The following is a 21,373-nucleotide window of genomic DNA, read 5'->3' as shown; positions in this document are numbered from 1 at the left end:
TGATCTCAAACATACTAAACCACCTTTGAGTTAGAACGCCTTCCCCCTGTGGCTAAATAAGCACAAATCATTATAACCACAATCCAAAATCTAATGGAACATCTTCCCAGAAGAGTGGAAGTTATTATGACAAATGGAACCTAGATGTGGAATAGGACGTTGAAAAAGCACATATAAATCAGGTGTTGTCTATATAGTGCATTTTTGATTTTACACTGTGGGAGAGCTGATGGTTAAGGGGAAGGAAAACCTCTCAGGACAGGACCAGTTCCAAACAAATCGGTTTATTTAAGCGATCAGTGCTTTATTCACACGCTCGCAGGCACACACTCTTCCCAGCACACACTCACTCTCGTTCCTTTTTATGCGCTCCCCCTGATCACTGCAAGAGAGAGAACATTCGTCAGTCAAGATCTCCCTCAGGTGTGTCATTCCCACGCCTTTCTGCTCCCGGCCTCGCCCTTCATTCACAAACAGGCGCTCACCACTCCCCCGCTGCCACACGCTACATGGACAAAAGTATTGGGACACATGACCTTTTCTACCATATGTGGTTCTTCTCCAAACTTTTACCACAAAGCTGAAGGCACACAATTGTATTGGATGTCTTTGGATGTGGTATAATATAATATTGCGTTCAATTGAACTTGGAAACCCAATGTGGCCAAAACAAATATGATTATTTCAGGATTTCAGTTGACTTCAGGAGAAAAAAGGACCTCAACCAGACCAATAAAAATCATGCAACAGGATGTTGGGCTTATTGATACCTACAAATAGACTGTAGTCCAACAGGACCACAGGCATGACTGGAAGGTCAATATGAAGGCTGAAAATAGTAAGGGGATGAGAAGACTAAATTAGTCTTGAGAAGGCTCAGGTCCTTTAAAAATTACAGGATGATCCCCTACCAGCTCTTGCTATAAGCGCTGTCTTTGTGGCAATATTCTGGGAGGGCAGTATTAAACAAGCCTGGCTCTGTGCGAAGTTGCTTCCTGGACAACTTTGAGGAGGTTGAGGAAAGGAGGACATAAAAATCTATTCTGAACAATTCATCATATTCCTTCTTAGATCTATTGACAGAGCAATTTTAGCTTTAGTACAGCAAGGAAATGTATAGAAGACCATTTTTTTCTACCTGCAATTGCCACAAATAAAAAAGGAATCACTATGCAAGGACATAAGGACCAGAATATGGTCATTGGGCATGTGTCACACTTTTGTACTTGGCTACATTCTGCCCTTAGTTTTTATTAAATTTAAATTTAGCTGGGACAATTTCGCAAAATTACCATTTCATTAGCTATGTTGAGAAGCGCACTAACAAAAGCAAGTTTGTTAGCAGAGAGCAAAAGGCACTTCTCTTTAGACGGAAGACAGAAATTACTTTCTCTACTCTAATACACCAATTAAGCTAACAAAAACTACATGCATGTATGCACACTAAAATGAAAAGGCAAAAAAAGTTTTACAAAATACTGAAATCACTATACTTGTGTAATACAAGACAGCCCGGATGTAAAACAATGCCATCCTTGCTTCTTAGCCTGATTTACAGGAATTCATGGCAGTAATTATAATCATGATGTACATTCTGCCTGGTGCTAATGGTAAGAAGGCACTCTGTGCACTTTCTAGTCAATCTGCAAACTGCAGAACATACACCCAGATGGATTGTTTATTGTAACCAGAGATTTCAACCATGCAAATCTCAAGTTAGTGCTCCCTAAATTCCACCAGCATGTGGATTTCACAACAAGAAAAGAAGCACACTAGATTGTGTTTATACAAACATTTCTAGTACACAACAGAAAAAGCTCCCCAGCTCCTACCTCAGCTACTCACACCTCTGTTATGCTACGCCTAGCATACAGATTGCTCATCAAACGATCAAACCCGTTTCTGAAGCAAATGAAATTTGCTGTTTTGAGCAAACTAACTGACAAATGTTTAGGGAGATTTCAACCATTGGTAACTTCACCATAACTGCAGAGGACCCGAGACTGCCTTAGGAGCAGGTGACAAGGTGGCTCAAAGAACAATATAACGCCAAACGTTTCCAGGCCATCATAGAGGCAAAGCTTGCACATACCCAGACTATCCACAAACACTTCAAGGGGAACAGCAATTCATGAGGCATATGGCAAGATTTCCAAGACATCTTTAATTGCAGAATATCATGACCTACCTGTGATAGTGATCTGACCTGTGAGGAAAGCTTCATGCAAAGTCAACACACAGAAAGCTGCAGGACCAGACTATATTCCTGGCAGAGGATGTGCAGACCTGCCTGATAGATGTACTCAACAACATCTTGAACATCACTGTTGTTCCAAAATGCTTCCAGGCCACCACCACCAAAGAAGTGTCAGTGTCATGCTGTAACCATGAAGTACTTCATGACCATGCTGCCCTCTCTTTGAACCAGCTGCAGTTCGCATATTAAGCAAACAGCTCCACAGATTCCATTGCCACCACACTCCATCAGGCCCACTCCCACCGTGACAATAAAGACACCTACATTTAAATGCTGTTTTATAAACTTCAGATGGATTATAAATACAATGGTTAAGATCAATACCATCATTTAACAGCACCAGGTCGGAAAGCTGACACCTCCATCTGCAGTTAATTCCTGAACTATTTGATTAAGAGTCTTGATCTTGGAGAGACAATCAGAGATGATGAATAGAGTAAGTATAATGTCTTATAAGCAGGTTCCATAAATTCACTTGATTAGTGAAGGCGGTTCATGGCAATGCAAAGGCTAGAATTTGATGCTTTGCAGGAACCATTCTTGATGCGGGATCTCAGACCATCCGTGATCTAATGAAGTAAAAAAAGTGAGGTATTTTGTTAATTAAAGAGGTTGAGTGAGTGCTGATGGATGACTTACTTGATCTTCTTATTGGAATCATATTGTTTTATTTCTCTCTGGCTAAGCCCAATTCCAAACAATTTTCATCTAAACAAACATTGTCTTAGGGAGTAGTGTTAGTCATATTCTTAGCCTCTGACATTAATCAGTTCATCGTCTTGATTTAATCTGCCCGTCATGGACAACCTTTTTTTTTACCTTGTTAAGTATTTTGTTGTGTTGGCAGTGTAATTTGGGGCCATTGTCTTGATGCATTATGAAGTTCCTACCAAGTATATTGAATGTATTTATATTTGAAATTGGCAGAAAACTGTAAGAATTCCTATAGAAGAATACTGTAACCCTTAACTCAGTCTTCTGCTACCATCACCATAGTTTAGTAAGTTTGTTTTGTATAATGGCAAACTGCAAATTGTAATACCTGGTTTGTAAAAAAAAATATGTGAACAAAAGTAGATACCGTAATTTCCGGATTATTAAGCGTACCCAAATATAAGCCGCCCCACTGAATTTTACAAAGAGTTTTATTTTGAACATAAATACGCCGCACCTTTCAATAAGCCGCAGGTGCCTACACTGAAACTAATTAACTTTACACAGGCTTTAACGAAAGACGTTTCTGTAACACCACTTGTATCTAAACAGTAGCCTAACAAGAAAGTCATTGTTCACTGTCTTCCTCCTTCCTTTCACAACAGTTTCTCTCGAGAGTTTAACTTTTGGCATCGTCGTGCGTTTAAATATTACCACCGGTGAATCTTTTCTCCCGATGCCGCGCAGCTCAGAACACAGTCTGATTTGATATAAAGAGTTTCATTGGTTTACCTGAACCCGTTCGACAATTTCATTGGTCTAATGTTATGGGGCTCAGTTTTTTGGCTTGAAGCTTGTGAAACCTGGAAAAACCCAGGAAAAATTCATTAATTAGCCGCTTCATTGTTTAAGGGGTTCAAAGAGTGGGGCACCTGAGCGTCATAAAGCACCCGTCAATCACAAGAAAATAGAAATTGAATCTAAAATTCACTTATCTAAAATGTAATTATCATCTTTTAATATTGTGGTAGCCGTTTAAGTTTTTCAAACATGCCTTTTATATTTTTACTTCCAGCTGCCACCATGGATATAGCTGCACTACTCACTATCAAGACATCAGTCCTGAGGTCGGCTGCTGCTCATAAGCAAAGAAGCCTAAGGGAGCTGAACCAACATCATCTTGATACTGAGTAGTCCAGCTGTGTCCAAGGTAATTTATGCTTTTGCCCCAGAATTAAATAATGTCCCAAACCTTCAAATGGCCCCAGGGGTAACATATGGTTCTACCTGTGTAAAGAAACAAAGACAGAGCTTGAGGACACATTAGAGGTACAATTTGTAGCATCAAATTTGTCAGTTGGGTCCAGAAAGAAACAGTGGAGTAGGTGCCGTGCCACAGGCCTATGTCTCTGGACAAAATTTCACTGGTAGAGAATCACATTTAGTTTTTCTTTTTCTTTTGTTTGACCGCCAGTCCCGACTTTTTAAAACTGAGGTGTGGAGGCACCAATACTGGCCCTACTGAACTGTTTTCCATATTCTCATTCTCTTTCACCTCTTATTTCTTCCACCACCTCAAAAAACAGTAAAACTAAACCCATACCTCTTCCAGTGATGCTTAAATTAAGCAAAAAAAAAAAAACCCTCTCAACCTTTTCTCTCTCAACTGAGTTTAAAGAGTGATAATATTCTTAGAGTGTCCCCTAATGAACCAACATTAGAATGTTGTTGAATTAGATTTTATTGATGGCCACTTTTGTCTCGTTTGATAAGGCCAATTGCTGTAAATGTAAATAAAGTGAAAGTTAATCCTCACTCCACTATTCCACTAGTTCTTTGGACAAACTGACCAAAGCTTAAAGAATTAGCAAAGGGAATCCTCACTCATGAGGATGCATGAAATTAGAATAAGTAGCTTGAACCACAGGTTTGTCATGTATCCTACTCAGGATTCTACTCAGGATTCCCATCCGTGTTTTATTACTTCCAGTTTACTTTTTTCTGTTTAGTTTTGCGTTGACAATAACTGTAGTAAACAATGACAGAGGGGTAAGCAGCAAACAGTAAAGTACTGTTTAACAGTGAAGTTCATATATAGTGAAATGAAATCACTGAAACGTAAAAGTAGTAAAAAACAATAAAAAAAGAGCCTGATTTAATTATCCCGGGTTTGAGTGTTAGAAGCAAAACAAAAAGAAGCCAAGCAAATCTGAGCTACTTTACCATGCGTCTAATTGTAATGGCTAGTCTAGGCCAGAGCATTACTATAATGGCAGGTCCATTTGGGTGATCCTGGTATGTAGTTGATTGTACCTACCAATAATGGTCCAAAGAAGGACAAAAAGTGAACTGGCAAAAAATGCTGGGCAACCAAAGATCAATGATTCAAGTGAAGAGTGAAAACTAACCAGTCAAGTCTGACCCCACAGAAAAGCTATTGTAGTGCAAGAGGATGCGAAAGAGAATGCTGGCTATGAAAGGTATAAGTGCATTGCAGCTTGCTGCATATGAGGCTCAGTAAACACAGCCTGGTCCATTTATACATTTTAAATGTATATTTGTAATCTATTTCTGTAAAGCTGCTTTGGGACAATGTCCACTGTTAAAAGCACTATACAACTATAATTGAATTTAATAGAATAGAAACACTCACACATGCACACATACTCACATTGCGGTGCAGTTGCAGTCTGCTGATGTCACTGAGGTTAAGTGCAAACAGAACCTCTCTTGCACCTATGTATAGTGTGTTATCTTCAGGATTTAGGAGCAGAGAGCTAAAGTTGAACACTCCAGCAGGTGAAAACCTCTTGGCTGGCCTGTCTTCTGTATCTGGAATCAAAGACATGGGAGAGACAGAAATGAAGTATTATAAATTCCTTGAGACACCGGTGAACCATACTATATGCCGTTAACACAGAAGGTGGCACTGTTGGATGTAACTCCAACATAAATAAGCTATACTGAAAAATCAGTTATGAAGAAAGAATAAAAGACATGCCCTCTTATATTCCTAATCATCATACATTTTTCCCAAGGGTAATAAAATTTAGACTTGTACGTAAAGATGTTTATATTTAAGCTGTGTTTAAAGAGGCACCAGTCTAAGGCAAAACAAACCAGACTACAAGTCAAACACAATCTGGTGACAAAGAGACCATATATGATGGGGCATTATTAGATCTTATTTTTTTGTTTGTTTGTTTTTTTACTTTTTCCATGCACTTAATAAATGTCATATAATTCTACAACCTGTAAATAAAATAGAATAAACACATACATAACATTTCCACTAATAAAGTGAACTTTCAAAAAGGCTCCATCAATACCCTTCAAGACAAACTTTAACAGATTGAACAAGTCTCTGGATGTTACTTCAGTGTTTCTAAATTTGTTTCTCTTAAAGAAAGATCAAGGTGATGACCAAAATCCTCAAAATTTAATCTGATCTCAAATTTGCTGAACTTAGACCTGACCGACTGAAGCAACCCCAGATCATAACAATGCCCCCATAGGATTGTACAGTAGGCTCTAGGCATGATATGTGCATCATTTAATCTGTTTTCTCATTGATCTTATCACTATGCTGCCTATGCACTATTGAATAGCCACACTAATAAGTCGTTTTCTTAATGCTACACAGCTGTTTAGTCCCAATCCCTAAACATAAACTGTGAGTTCAAACATAGCTGAGTTTTTTTTTTTTGCTTTATGCAGGCAAATATTTTGACCCCTCTGAAGTACAGTTACATCTTTTCCAAAAGCAAGGGGTTAATTAACCTGACAGATAAAACATATTAATTGCTTCAGACATGATCTAATTTTTATGAAGTGCACCTTAAAAGAAAAACAGAGAATAACTAGCACCACGATATGTCAATCCAAATTCACTTTGCTTCCAGCACATTATAAAAATCAACAATCAATCAAATTTAGTCTTCACCTTCAGCTGCTATGATATAAAGAAAAAAAAACAAATAACTATTAACAGCTTTTTATATTTTAGAAATTATGCATTAGCATTTTGCTGCACACTTAATCCTGAGGTAAATGCATATTAACCAGAGCTGGGCACAATTATGGTTCTTATCTGGCCACCAGATGAAGAGCAGATTTTGTAAATCTAAAGTTCATGTTGTAAAAGACATTATTACTGATCAGGAGTTAAAATGAATTCTATGTTGGTTTTGTGTGCACAAGCATGAATAGGAACCCCAGAGCCCGATTCTAGTGAGACTGCATCAGATAGTGTTGGATCCCACCTGGAAACTAATGTTATCAGACTACTTTAAAGACATGTGGGGTTATATCACACCAAAGGGATGTCTAATGAACTGAGAAAATGTAGGAAAGAATGTATGGTGTTTCAAATCTTGAAACAACTTTCAAAGACTTTCAGAGCATGTGCTGCTTGTGCAAAAAGTCATGGTGCCTCAAATGTATTGAGATCAAGTTTCAGTCTGTCATATTCTACTGAACACAGAAGTACAGAGACACACACTGTTCTCAAATCAGAGTTCATGAGTTCATTGTAAAATTGGTATTATTCTCCGGGTCTTGAGCAATAGTCTACTGGCATGACATGATGGCAAGCAACAAAAACTAAGCCTATAAAGAAAATGCCTACATAATCCTTCGGTAAATGATGCAGCCTTTGCCTAGAGAACACAGCATTGTGCAAACATGTTTTCTCTGCTCATGTATGTGTAACTCAGCTACTCAAACACTCAGCTCATCAGACTGTCATAGCACTAAGGTTAATACTGCAAATTACTGACAGGCTTAAACCAGGGTGTTCTATGCAGTCGTAAATGATCGTCTGTCTTTTTGTACATCTTCAGGCAAAAAAGAAGAAACTTAAATGCTGGATAAATATTATCGGAATGCATTTAAAACTTTCAGAAACTTCAATCCTCTATGAAGTATTTATTCTTAGACTGCTGCAGGTTTTGTCATAGCATGTCTGAGGACTGCAGCTAAAAAAGCACCTACCACAAAACAGCCAACATGTAGACACACTTGAAGCAGCAGTCACATCAAAAAACACACTCAACATCAGATAGACACATACAGTTCCTGTCAACATTTTGTGACACATGCATGTTCCTTTTGTTTATATGCAACAACTTTGATCCAACAAATAAATGTATTTTTAGATGTTGGTACAAAAACCTGATAAACATTTAAACTTCAGTGAAAAATCTTCCCTCAGGACAACAACGGCTTTACACACTCTTGGCGTCTAGACAGTTTGTTTTTCCAAGCATTCAGCAAGAATACTTTGCCATGCCCCTTTAAAACTTGGTGTTCTTAGCGAGTTGGATATTTTTTCCGGCCCAGTTCATCCCAGAGCAGTTCATTAGAATTTAGGTCTTGTTGTATGGTGAAGTTGGTTGCAAATAGCTACAGTCCAGATGGAATTGCAGGACCCTGAATTATGGAAGGTAGCCATGTTGGTTTAGTATTTTCTTTTACCTGGAATAAGTCTAAGATCCCACCTCCATGCTTGACTGTGGGTGTAAGCAGTCTGGTAACAACATCGTTCATGTTCTCTGTCTTACATAAGTTCTTCTTAGTGCCAAAAATGTAAATTCTGGACTTATCTGTCCACAGAACTTTCTTCCAACCATTCACTATCCAATTCCTGTGTGTTTTGGCTTTTAATACATACTTTTCTGCATTTAAACAAAGGCAACATGCATATGTCTCAAAAACAATAAAAGACTATCTGTTTCCAAACTTACATACATTCATACCACATTAAAATCAAGAAGCACTATTTAGTCAATAGACAGAAGACAATTAATAAACTGGTTGTGCATAAACTTGAGAGTTTAACCACTGAACAATAATTAACCCAGTACAATAATGTAGCAAAGAAAAATGACCATCAGAAAATTTCTTTAAAATCCCACAAATAGTGATATTTACAACACCAACAATAATTGTATATATTATATATATACTGTATATATTTAATTATTATTTATTAATTTTTATTATTTGCTTCCATAGTGTTGGATGCATTTTTAACAGTGGTGTGTAGTATTTTTATAGCCACTGTAAATGTGAAAATACATGTCCAGTAGGAAAATTAATAAATAATAATTAAATATATACAGTATATTACTATAATAAAAATATATATTCTTTAGAAATATATTAACTTCAATTATTTTTAGGGTTTAGAAATTGTTAAATGCATCCCCATTGACGGAAAATCAGGGATTCAATTCAGTTTAATAAAGAAGTGGTTTTTTTAGTAGGGAATAAGCAAATTATCCCATGGCACATCTGTTGTCCATTTGTGGTTGTTAGTCATTCTTCCTCTCAGTAAGCCTATGTATATATGTGTGAGTGTGGGTGCGTGTATGTGTGGGTACATGTGTGTAAACAAGCTTAAGTGTACAACAATTTGTGGTTTAATAAATATGATGTTGGTGCAAATAATTTAATATTTCGGTCTAGAAGTCTTTTTAAGTTCCTGAACTTTACGATAAAAACAGAGGGTAACCTGAAAAACAAAAACTGGTGCTGAACAACATCAAATATTTAAATGGTACATGAAATATTACCTCTTAGATTTTGTGGTAGCCCTCTGCTTAAAATTAAAATCATGTACATGCTTTATATGTTTTTTGCAGGCAATGGCTTAAGCAATCAACTGTCCTGCAATTGGCTAATTCTGGGTACAGTCAAAAGTCCCATTATAAAAGGGTGTAACTGTTTGTGCATAAATAATTCTTTTCTTTTTCTATCTCTAAAATATTATAAGTTGATAATAATAATAATAATAATAAGCTATAATTGCCCGAATATGCTGCTGGCTGCAATAATAAATCAATTAACAGGGGTGTGTAAAAGTACATAATTAAAAAAATATTTCAATTTACAATTCTTATACAGACCAGGGTAAATTCTATACATGCCAAGAGGCCTACACAAACACTCAAACAACCAACTGACAAAAACGAATACAAAGGAAAGATTGCGCAGGCTTACACCAGGATAAAGGACAAGACCAATGAAAAGAATTTGAAGGAAAGAACAGAAAAGACAAGACATATGATGTATGTGGTTATAAAATACTACAATACAATAAAATTCACAGGACCTGTTTTTGCCAAGAAATGGCAGGTGAAAGGGATTATACTTCTTAAAAACCAAAAAAACTTGCACAGACAAGCATAATTCCTGTTTTTTTTTCCCCTGTTTTTTAATCCATGATTGTGAGGGTGGAAATTTTGGCAGCACAAGAAGATTTTATTGTCTAACCTGTCTAACATGGAAAAGCACAGCCTGAGTAAAGCAACTGTATTAATGTAAAGACTTTAAACATTTGAAATAAAGTTAAACTAAACAAGCCCCTGGAAAAAACAACCACCATATTTCTAAAGAATGATTATCCTGATAGGTAAAAGGCAAAACACGTCTGACTTATCTGTCCACATTGACATTTTTGGCTCTAACAGAAGAACTTATGTGAGACAGAGAACAAGAGAGAAAATGTTACCAGACTGCCTCACACCCACAGTCAAACATGGAGGTGGACGCTTAATGGTTGAAGTTGAAGACTTATTTCAGGTAAAAATAATACTGAACTAAAATGGCTTCCATTCAATACTTCAACACCATGCAATTACATCTGAACTATAGCTAATTGGAACCAAGTTTACTATATAACAAAAATATGACCCAAAGCATACATTTAAAACCCAATTGCAAACAGTTATCTGGAGTTAGCAGTTATCCATCCTGCTATAACACCAGACTTAAATTCTATTGAACTGCTTTGGAATAAACTGGATTGCAATATCAGAAAGAAATCTCCAACTAGAGAACACCACCACTGGCAACTTTTACAAGAAGCATGGCAAAGTATTTCAGCTGAATGTTTGGAGAAACTGACTGTTCAGCTGGCAAGAACATGTATAGCAGTTATTCATGCTAAGGAGGATTTTTCATCAAAAATATTTTTATACAATAATCTATATGTACTTTACATATACACATACAGATAGTGCAATACCTCATAATGACAAAGTTGAAACAGAATTCTAGAAATGTCTGCACATTTATTTTTAATTAAAAAATAAATAAAAATCATGTACATAGTATTCAGACAGTTTACGCAGTGCTTAGTTGAAGCACCTTTGGACAGCATTTACAGCCCTTGAGGCAATTTGGGTAACAAGTTTGAAGCAACAAGTTTTTCACACCTGGATTGGGGATTTTCTGCCATTCTTCATGGCAAATCCTTTTAAACTAGATGGGTTTGATGGGGACAGTTGGTTCACTGTTTAATAGCGCTCAAGTTAGGCATTTACAAAGCTGTCCCTAAGCCACTCCTGACACTTAGATTTCCCTCAACCCTGACCAGTTGCCAAGTCCCTGAAGAAGTAAAAAAAATTCATGATGCTGTCACCATATTAACTTAAGGGGATGATAAGGTGGGTAAACAGCAGTGCCTGATTTCCTTTAGACATAATGTTAGAACTGAAGCCAAACAGTTTCAACTGAACAGAGAATCTTGTTCCATACAGTCTTAGAGTACTTTAGGGGCCTATTTGCAAACTCTAAGCGGGATTCCATGTTTTTGGACTAAGGAGAGGCTTCCAGTTGTGCAAGAGTCCTGGTTGTGCCAAGCTTCTTCAATTCGACAATTATAGCGGGCACTGTGCAGTAGAATTTTTTTGTAGCCTTCTTCAGATCTGTGCCTTGCTACAAACCTGTCTCTGAGCTCTGCAGGCAGTTTCGTTGACCTCATGGTTTAGTTGATGCTGACATGCATTGTCAGCTGTGAGGCATCCTATAAAGAGGTGTGTACCTTATCAAATCATGTCCAATCAATATACAGTGGAACCCGCTTATCTCGACCTCGGTTATCTCGACAACCCTATTAAGTCGATGTTTTTAAAGTGGAACCGCCAAATTCTCGCTTTGTCTAAGCATTTTTTATCGGTTATGTCGATTCTTTTATGTCGCCGAACCCTGATATCTCGAGAACAAGGGGGGAAAAATTTGCCATTTAACGTCGGTTATCTTGGTGCAGCCGCAGAAGAACTCGTGAAGTGGCGGAAAAATCTAGGCTTACAGCTGCTACAGGTGTTGTGTTGTATACTGGTGAATCTCTGCTGTTAGTTAGTGCACATATGCCTTTTGTTGTTAAATGTTATGCGATGAACGGGAGGCGAAAGCCGCGACTGGCGGCGCGGAACGTGGGATGAGCAGCAAAAGCATAGAATGAACACCGGGGATCCGTGCTGCGCTTTGGGAAGAAAAGAGCAGCCGTTGATAGAGTGCCGGTGGAAAGGCACGTACCGGGATACACATGAGCGAAAACAACGACCGCCGTGAACCAACATATACCAACAATAACGGACAGTGAGAGTGTGGAAGTTTAAATAGGAGCTGGTGATGATGCTAAACGAGCACCATACGTGCGCGATTGAAGCCGGGAGCTTCAGAGAAAGCGGCCGAGAAAGCACCCGACACGCTGAAGGGGGCCGAAGGTGGATTCCTGACAGGATTCCAGGTGGATTCCTGACAGATAAACATGTACTGTATGTATTTTTATAGCATGCCTTCATCAAACAAATCACGGCAACGCTGTTGTGTAAAAAAAAACCTTCAAAAACACGTGCATGCACATTCTCATTTATTAATGCACATCATGTACATAAAGAAATTTCAAGCACGTTAATATACTGCCGCCATTTTAATTTTTGGTTATCTCGATCATCGGTTATCTCGATGCTTTTTGGCGACCCCCTAGGACATCGACATAACCGGGTTCCACTGTACTTTTCAACAGGTAGACTCTAATAAAGGTGTAGAAACATTTTAGCAATGAAAAAGAGAATTCAGAGTCACCTGAGCTCATGTTCAAGTGTTTCTGAAACATCTGAATACTTATGTACACGTATTTCAAGTTTTTAATTTTTTTTAAATGTACAGTTTTGTAATTGTAAAATTTATAACTGATAGTCTAAAGCACATTCTGCACAAGCACATAAATGCAAGAAAAGTCATTTTTGACAATGTTCACCTGTGAACTGAACACCATTCCAGGTGACTAATAAAAGAATGGCATCAGTTTGCCAATTTGGACAATCTAAAATATAAAACAAATTCTGGGTTGTTTAAAACTTTTTTTGTTTACTACATATTCTATGTGTGTTCTTCCATAGTTTTGATGTCTTTAGTATTAATGTACAATGTTCAAAATGATAAAAATAAAGAAAAAAACAAAAAGGTGTGTCTGGACTTTTGATTGGTACTGTGTATGCATGCAATATATATATATATAATTATATATATATAATATATATAAATATTTGATGGGGTGTAATGGTACACAAAATTTCGGTATGGCTAGAAACGCAAAACAAAACTGTTCTTTTAAAAAAAAATTATAAACGCAGTTTATTATTAGTTTACAGTTAAAGTTTAAACATTTTATATTAAAATAATATTTTAAATATTTTATTTTTAATTAGATTATATTGATTAAATTTTGTAATAAATTAAAATTGCACAAATTAAACTGATAAAATTAAATAAATGGAAAAGTGTATTTAAATATTTTACATTTGTAATATGTATGCAAGTGTGTGTGTGTGTGAGTTGACATTTTATATTTCATTTTCTAAAGATATGTTCTTCAGCATATATTAAAACATTTCTTAATTTCTTCCAACCTTAATTCATTTACTTCGTCAATATGCAGAATTGTCAGATTTTCTCCTTTTAAGAGAAACTCTTGAAGCTGGACACATTGTTATCTGTCTCAAAATGTACCTTAAATTTACACTTTTCAAGTTTTTATTACTCTAATCAACATGGGCATGGCAAGACACAATTTTCTTGGTTCTCCTCACAAGGGTGTCAACACATGCTTGACACCATCTGAGCCAGTCAAGTTTATCTTAGTCTCATCAGACCACAGGACATGGTTCCAGTAATTAATGCTCTTGGACAAGTTGTCTTCAGCAAACTGTTTGCAGGCTTTCTTGTGAGCCAGCTTCAGAAGAGCCTTTCTTATGGGACGATGGCCATGCAAACAGACACACAGACTGCTATAATACAAAATACTGTACCACAAACTGCAAAATATTTAATCCTAGCTATAAGAGAAAAGTGGCAGAACAGTGCACTGTAGCTTACTGTGTATAGTTGAGTGCCCTGTCCAACCCTTGTTCACCGCTGACCATACACTTGCTGAAAGGCTAACATTTTAACTCAGGTAAAAGTGAAATTTCTGAATTAAATTAGAAAAATTCTAATGTAAAGATTATGAAAGTTTTAATAATTATTAAACATGTAAAAGATTGTTAAAGATTTAATCATTTTTAGTGTCATGTAAAACTAAATGTTTTGATAAATTTACTGTGTGGAATGTTTTTTTATTTTACTTTTTAATATTTTTGTGTTGTGTCTGCTGCTGTCATTAAGGTAGAAAAGATAGGAAACATATGTAATTGTGTAAATGCGTAAATATGTAAATGCAACACATGACATTAATAATATTTTAAAATTTCTTTAAAAAATTAGAAAGATTCGAAAACATTATTATGCAGTTATACACTATTCATAGGTTATAATGGTTGTTTGATCATTTTCTGTAATCCGATTATCCAACATTATATCCTATTCTTTGTTTTTAGAAGATGAATGCACACCAATCCTTATTGCCAACATTTCTATAACATTAACTAAATGTACAATGGAACCAGAGACAGATAAAACTAGCATTTTTCACCCAGGTGTAGCCTATACAGCAGAGAATAAACCTAAAAAACTAAATCTGTCTTTATGTACAATGTCTCACATTTTCTGTATAGTGGATGTGTCTTGAATTTATGTCAATTCCCTGGTTCTAGGATACACCCAGTTTTACCAGTTTGTTAATACACTAATCATTTTAGCTAAGCACTTTGTCCAGACAAATCATGCTAAACTCAGCCCCCTGTTTCACAATGCATTTCAAACTATCTAACTGCTGAAACCTAGAAGAAAATTTAGCAAATAATTAATTGAGGTCAACTTAAAAACATGTTTTTTAAGTCATGGAAAGCTGGTCCAAGAACAGCAAATGTAAATACATCATAAATATTTAGAAATTTCAGCTTTGCATTTATCTTCTCAAATGTGGGATAAAGTGCATACAGTCAGTAGCATTTCAATGTATCTGTGTGTTGTTCTTACCATATACAAAGCTTAGGCGTGGTGTGACATCATCCTCAGCTCTTTGCACTGACGCAGCCATGTAAAAGATTGTCAGAAAGAAAGGGGAATAGGCTGAGAAAGACTGCCATACCACGCTTGCCATCCTTATGCCACGTTTTGCAAAATTTATGTCCTTCATGAACATTCAAGAGCTTAGGGAATACATGTACAAGATTTACATTCCTTCTTTTCTGTAAAGTTCCTTCTCCAGAATGTACTACTGCACTGAATGGTGAGTTGTGTGTGTTGTTGACAAAATGCTTAAAATTAGAATTCAACACATCATCCTTCCACATACAGATACATCTCCAAAAAGTGGCAGTCTACTCATGTCAGTCTCCGTGTGTTTACAGCACCTCAAAAGCCCCTGCAAATAGAACACAAGACAAGATTCAGGTTAGTCACATCACAAAGTGGGATTTTTCTATTTTTCATCCATTAGGCATGCCCTAACAAAATGCAATCCCATGAAATATTCTCTTGAATGACTGACTTGTAGCATGATAGCCATGATATGAATAGAATGTAGCACTTTAAAGGGCTGTATATCTGTACACAAATTAACATGTAAAGATTGACAATGACCTTACGCAATAAACACAGTTGCAAAACTTCACACACCCGTTATTGTTTTTGAACAAACTAAACAAACTAGTAATTTATTTTTCTTGAACACAACAAACAAACTGGTGAATAAATGAGGTTCTTCTGACTCCATGACAAATGGCAACTGGGTTGATATATAGGTGTATTTTGTTCGCCTCATTGACTATAAGAACTTTTTTTTTTTTTTTTTTTTGGGGGGTGTCTACGACAAGCATTTAAAAAATAAGACAAAGCCTAAAACAAGACAAACTAGATTAATGTGCAGTTTTTGTGTCTGACTTAGCGTAATCCACAACATAAATATGTTGTGAATAGCATAACCCGCAATAAACAAATGTGTAAGAGTCACTGATGAGTCACTGACTCATTATTAATTTAGTGCTGAAAATTACTTCATACACATGCAAAAATGATTTTTATTATTATTAGTAGTAGTTTCTGAAATCTACCCTGCATGTATGCAATTTATATAAAGAGTCAATAAAAAAAAATCAGTTTACAAATCAGTGAATAAATCATTTTGGTGAACAGAATCAGAAGAATCAAATCAATGGGAATTTTTTTTTTTTTTTAAATTGCCATTAAACACAAAAACACACACGCGCACACGCACACACACACACACACACACACACACACACACACACACACACACACACACACACACGCAAACTTTATTAGCAACATCTGTACTTGTATACAGTTATCAAACCAGCCAATCATGTGGCAGTAATGCAATGCATAAAATCATGGAAACATTATATACAGATGGGGTAAAAGAATGATCTGTGACTTTAACAAAATCATGGTTGTTTGTGAAAGATGTGTTTGTTTGAGAATCTGTTGCATATATCTCAATAAAATGTATCCATTATTTATGTTAATGATTATGTTCTCAACATCATATGGGTACTAACTGTTATATGGATACTAAAGTGTTACTTTAATTACTATCTATTTGGGTGAAACAAATATATTAACTGTCCTCACTGGAACTTACATCATAAAGAATATCCATTAGAGTTAGCCACAAAAAATTCAAATAATTATTTTTTATCACATCACTGTATAAGGCTTCTATATACAGTAGTTAGTACTTTCCATATCCAGTACATCAGTAATCTTAACCAATAATTTCCATTAAAGTTGCAAAACTAGCTATTTCAGTGTGTGAATTAATATAATCCAATTCTGCCCACTTGAAGTTGGAGATTCAGTATCAAGTCAAATGCTAATGGAGAGGACTGCTTTTACAATACTACACAAGTTACAAATAGACAGGTCTTTAAACCATTATCTATCTTGAAGCAAACTAGCAAAAACGCTGTTCATAAGCATCTCTATTTGTATGAAAGATATTTGTATATTTTAGCAAACACATTCACAGATATGCTAGAGTCATTGCCTAAGCAATCACAAAAAACATCTATATTTAGGGAATTAAAAGCTCACTGAAAAATGTTTATGCATAATTTTTAAAAACTTACATCAACATTTGTAAGCCATGAAAGTTTTACTAAACGAATTCAGATGCTGATGAGCATTCACTACAGTTTACCCCAAGGAATCATAGGCATGCAGAGCTAACAGTGTAAAACTGAGGATTTGACAAAAAGTTCTTAAAATTTATAAGAGAAATTACAAAAGTTGTTTTTGACCATAGGTGGTGTGGTCATTTAACTTTTTGGGGACGTTAGGGTCAGATCCTATGCATTTAATAACCATTATGGTCAAACTGATTTGAAGACAAACCTTAAAATCATGTGAACCACACTAAAATCATGTGAACCACACACCAAACAAAATTTTGAGAAGTAGCAAAAACAGTAGCATATATGGCATGTTATTGTAACTTTTGAGAAGAAAATTGATGGCCCGTGGACTTATTTATAAGATTTCTTTTTAAGTAGTTGAAAAGAAGGCTTTGGGCTCATGATAATTTTAATAGATATCAATCAGTGTTTTAGTAATTAACATCATTCTATTGACAAAAATTATAATAGGAACATTAAAGCCATAATAAATCATAGTACTTTGGATTCTTAAGTACATTTAAAGGCAAATACTTTTGTACATTTACTCAAGTAAAAGGTTAAAGGGAGCACTTTTACTGGAGTTACATTTGATCTTATGTATCTGTACATTTACTCAAGTACCTGCTTTGTTTACTTCATCCACCACTGTTCAGCTATAGCCTCACTTTCTGTTTACCAGCTTTGCAGTCAGACTCGTTGGCACATTATTGGCAAACCGTTTGAAATATGACAAAATCATTTGATATAATCCAAGATGGCAAAAAATCTAATCAGGTAAAAACTGATGTCATGGGGTTAAGTAAACCTGTCTCGATCCAGGCAGCACCTCAAATGAATCAGCTTCAAATCATACAAAATATGATTAGTGTCATGTAGCGAAAGTGGATGCAAGTGCTGGGTAAAAATGCCTTACGGGCAGGAATGGATCATGAGAGTATGTTGTTGCAACTGGCCTTAACCAAGCCCTAAATTAATTTTTTTCAAGCCACGTATCACTAAACTTTGCCATAGCTAAAAAATAAAATACATCCTATGTGTGTAACAGAAAGCAGATTGGCTGTTGCATGTTCGTCTCATTTAATAGAATAGCCTTTATTTTTTCACATATATATTACGGCACAGTGAAATTATTTCTTCACATATAGCTTGCTTGGAAGCTGGGGTCAAAGCGCAGGGTCAGCGGATACGGTGCCCCTGGAGCACAGAGGGTTAAGGGCTTTGCTCAAGGGCCCAAGAGTGGAAGCTTGGCGATACCGAGGCTTGAACCCCCGACCTTCCGATCAGTAACCCAGCACCTTAACCACTGCGCTACCACTCTACATTTGTAGTCGGAATACAGCGAATTATATTTGGACTACTGAAAAAAAAGAACTAAAACACCATGGAAACAAACACAAAACATTCTAGTGCCAAAGAAGCATTTCAGTGAGCATTAGAGATAGTGTTACATGGACGTCAGGAAATAAGAACTGTTTAAAATTATTTAAGACTTAGACCAGCAAATTTAATATTAGGTAGCCTTTTTATGTTTTTTCTCTGTACTTAACTAAGTGTTTCTTGCCACAATATAGATTTCTCCAGTAGTTGAAATACAAATAATAACAAACCTAAGACTCTGTACTCTCCATTCCACTACACAAGACAACTGATGGTCTAAAGCACACCAATAAGGCAAGAACTGTTACAAACACAGGCACACCTGTGAAGTGAAAACCATTCCAGGCGATTACCTCGTAAATCTGAAGAAAGAATGCCATGGGTGTGTAAAACAGTCAACACAGCTAAATGTAGCTACATTGGACAATCTAAAATATTTTAAGTTTAACACTTCTTTGTTTACTATATAATGTCATCAGTGTTAATGTACAATGTTGAAAACAAAAATAAAGAAAAATCACTGAAGGGAAAGGTGTGTCCAAACTAGTAGTGTACACACGTGAATCAAACAGGAAGATACAGCTTTGTACAAAAAGAAGACATGAACCTAAGACAATATGAAGTGTAGACATTACATGTATGAATACAAACAAGTGACACAGATCCAAGAGGAACAGGGTAGAAAATTAAACAAACACACATGGCAATAAAATGTGGAAGCAAGCCAGCATTCCCTAGGCAATGCTCTAAATGTCGCAGGGGTATCTTTTTTTTTAAATATAATATATTTAAGCAGACACCATTATCGCGGCCTTTACACAACTGAGCAGTTAAGGGTCCTTAGTTTAAGAATGTCAGCTTGGCAGTTAATTGAAAGTACACTTGCTAGGTTAGCACTTGAAGACAGAACATGCAGAATATATGGCAAAGCCTACATTAAAAAAAGGAAAAAAAAAAAGAAAAACAAACACTCTTGAAACTAGCAAAAAAAATAGTAAAGCAATGGAAGCATCTAATCATGGAACAAAGCTCATCTCAAAAGCCTAACACACACAGTGAAAATCTAATTTTGCCTGCTAAAAGAAAAATGGGTGGTGTAATGTGTAGAGAAAAGGCAGGCAAGCAGTTAAATCGGATTTCACTGTCAGATAATACAATTGAAAGAAGAATAAACGAAACTGTAGATGATGTAACTCATTTGAGAATGTCACTTTTAACCCATTACTATTGGATGAATCTACAAATATTACAAACCCTTCTAAACTCCTTGCTCACCTATGTTTTGAACATAAATGACAAATAAAAGAAGATTTCCATTTCTGTACTGATGTGTGGCAACTATTGCCAACATGTTTTTTAACATTATTGTATTAAGTGGAAATGAATGGTCTTAATGCATGTGTCTGAGCACAGACAGGGCAGAAGCAATGGTGCACCTCCCTCAGTATACATCTGGAAGCAAGTGTCAAGTGTCAAGTGTCTTGGATGAGGCAAAAAAATAAATTTTATGAATGTATAAATATATTTTATTAATACAGAACTGTGCAAATGTTTTAGTCACTCATGAAAAAATACAGTAAAGTAAAAATGCTCAAACTGCATTTTTTGTTTTTGTTTTTTATCACTTTACAAAATGTAAAGTAAGCAAACAGAAAAACAAGCTATCGATATTTTGTGTAACCACCCTTTGGCTTTCAGTTCTTTCACTTGCTATAAACACTTGCACAAAGTTAGGGGTTTTGTAAGATCATAGTCAGGTGTATGCTTGAACAATTATACCAAGCAGGTGTTAATGAATATCAATTAAATATTTAGATTGAAACACAGTCATTACTCTTCCAAAAGCTGATAACCCAAACTGAGCAATCGGGTAAGAAGGGCCTTGATGATCAAAAACCCAATATTCACTTTGACTGAGCTCCAGAGATCCTGTGTGAAGTTAAAACGTTAAAGAAGGACAAGAGCCACTGCAGTTCTTCACCAATCTGGGCTTTAGGGCAGAGTGGCTAGGCGGAAGCCTCTCTTCAGTGCAAAATTCACTGAAACCCGCTTGGAATTTGCCAACCGGCACCTATGGGACTCTCAGACTATGTGGAAGATTAGCTGGTCTGATGAAACCAAGATTAAACTGTTCGGCCTGAATTCTAAGCATCATGTCTGGAGAAAATCAGGCACTGCTCAATACTTGCTCAAAATCATTCAAAAGTGAAGCATGGTGGTGGCTGCCTGGAACCATATTGAACATCTCAGAAAAAACCCAGAAAGTGACTTGAGGCTATAATGGTTGCCAAAGGAGTATTTCAATCTTTCTATAAAAAAAAAAAAAAAAAAAAAAAGGAAGATATTTCTAAAATTCTATTTTTGCCTTTGTCATTTTGAGGTTTTGAGTGTAGATTAATAGGAAAAACAAATCTATTTAAATGATTGGAATTTCAGACTGCAACATAATAAAATTGTTAAAATAGTCAAGGAGGTATATCTTCTGAATACAATGTGTGTGTGTGTGTGTGTGTGTGTGTGTGTGTGTGTGTGTGTGTGTGTGTGTCATATTTATAAATGTATAGGATATATTTTAATACTGACAAAAAAAAGACATTTGCTTTAAGTTCTCTGTAAGAAAATGGGTAAAGTTCATGTTCAGCTTCTTTCATACACTAAGGTACGATGACTTTCCTCAGGGCAGGGTGTTTACGTGAAACTTTAATTTGCTTAACAA

The 21,373-nt window shown here is 36.0% G+C and overlaps 1 protein-coding gene across 1 annotated transcript in view; it reads right to left on the bottom strand.

The window, feature by feature from the left end:
- Positions 1-21,373, bottom strand: part of sema4ba (sema domain, immunoglobulin domain (Ig), transmembrane domain (TM) and short cytoplasmic domain, (semaphorin) 4Ba) — a 73,924-nt gene that overhangs the window by 28,678 nt on the left and 23,873 nt on the right. Inside the window, exons 2-3 of the mRNA XM_046864586.1 lie at positions 15,119-15,506; positions 5,583-5,743 (exon numbers count right to left, since the gene is read on the bottom strand). Coding sequence (XP_046720542.1) covers positions 5,583-5,743; positions 15,119-15,284 — 327 coding nt within the window. The 5' untranslated portion in view covers positions 15,285-15,506. The remainder of the gene's footprint in view (positions 1-5,582; positions 5,744-15,118; positions 15,507-21,373) is intronic.

This window comes from Silurus meridionalis, chromosome 13 (genome assembly GCF_014805685.1).
Source record: "Silurus meridionalis isolate SWU-2019-XX chromosome 13, ASM1480568v1, whole genome shotgun sequence".
Lineage (NCBI taxonomy): Eukaryota > Metazoa > Chordata > Actinopteri > Siluriformes > Siluridae > Silurus > Silurus meridionalis.
Note: the sequence above shows the minus strand (reverse complement) of the source record. Positions and strands in the feature narration are given on the sequence as shown.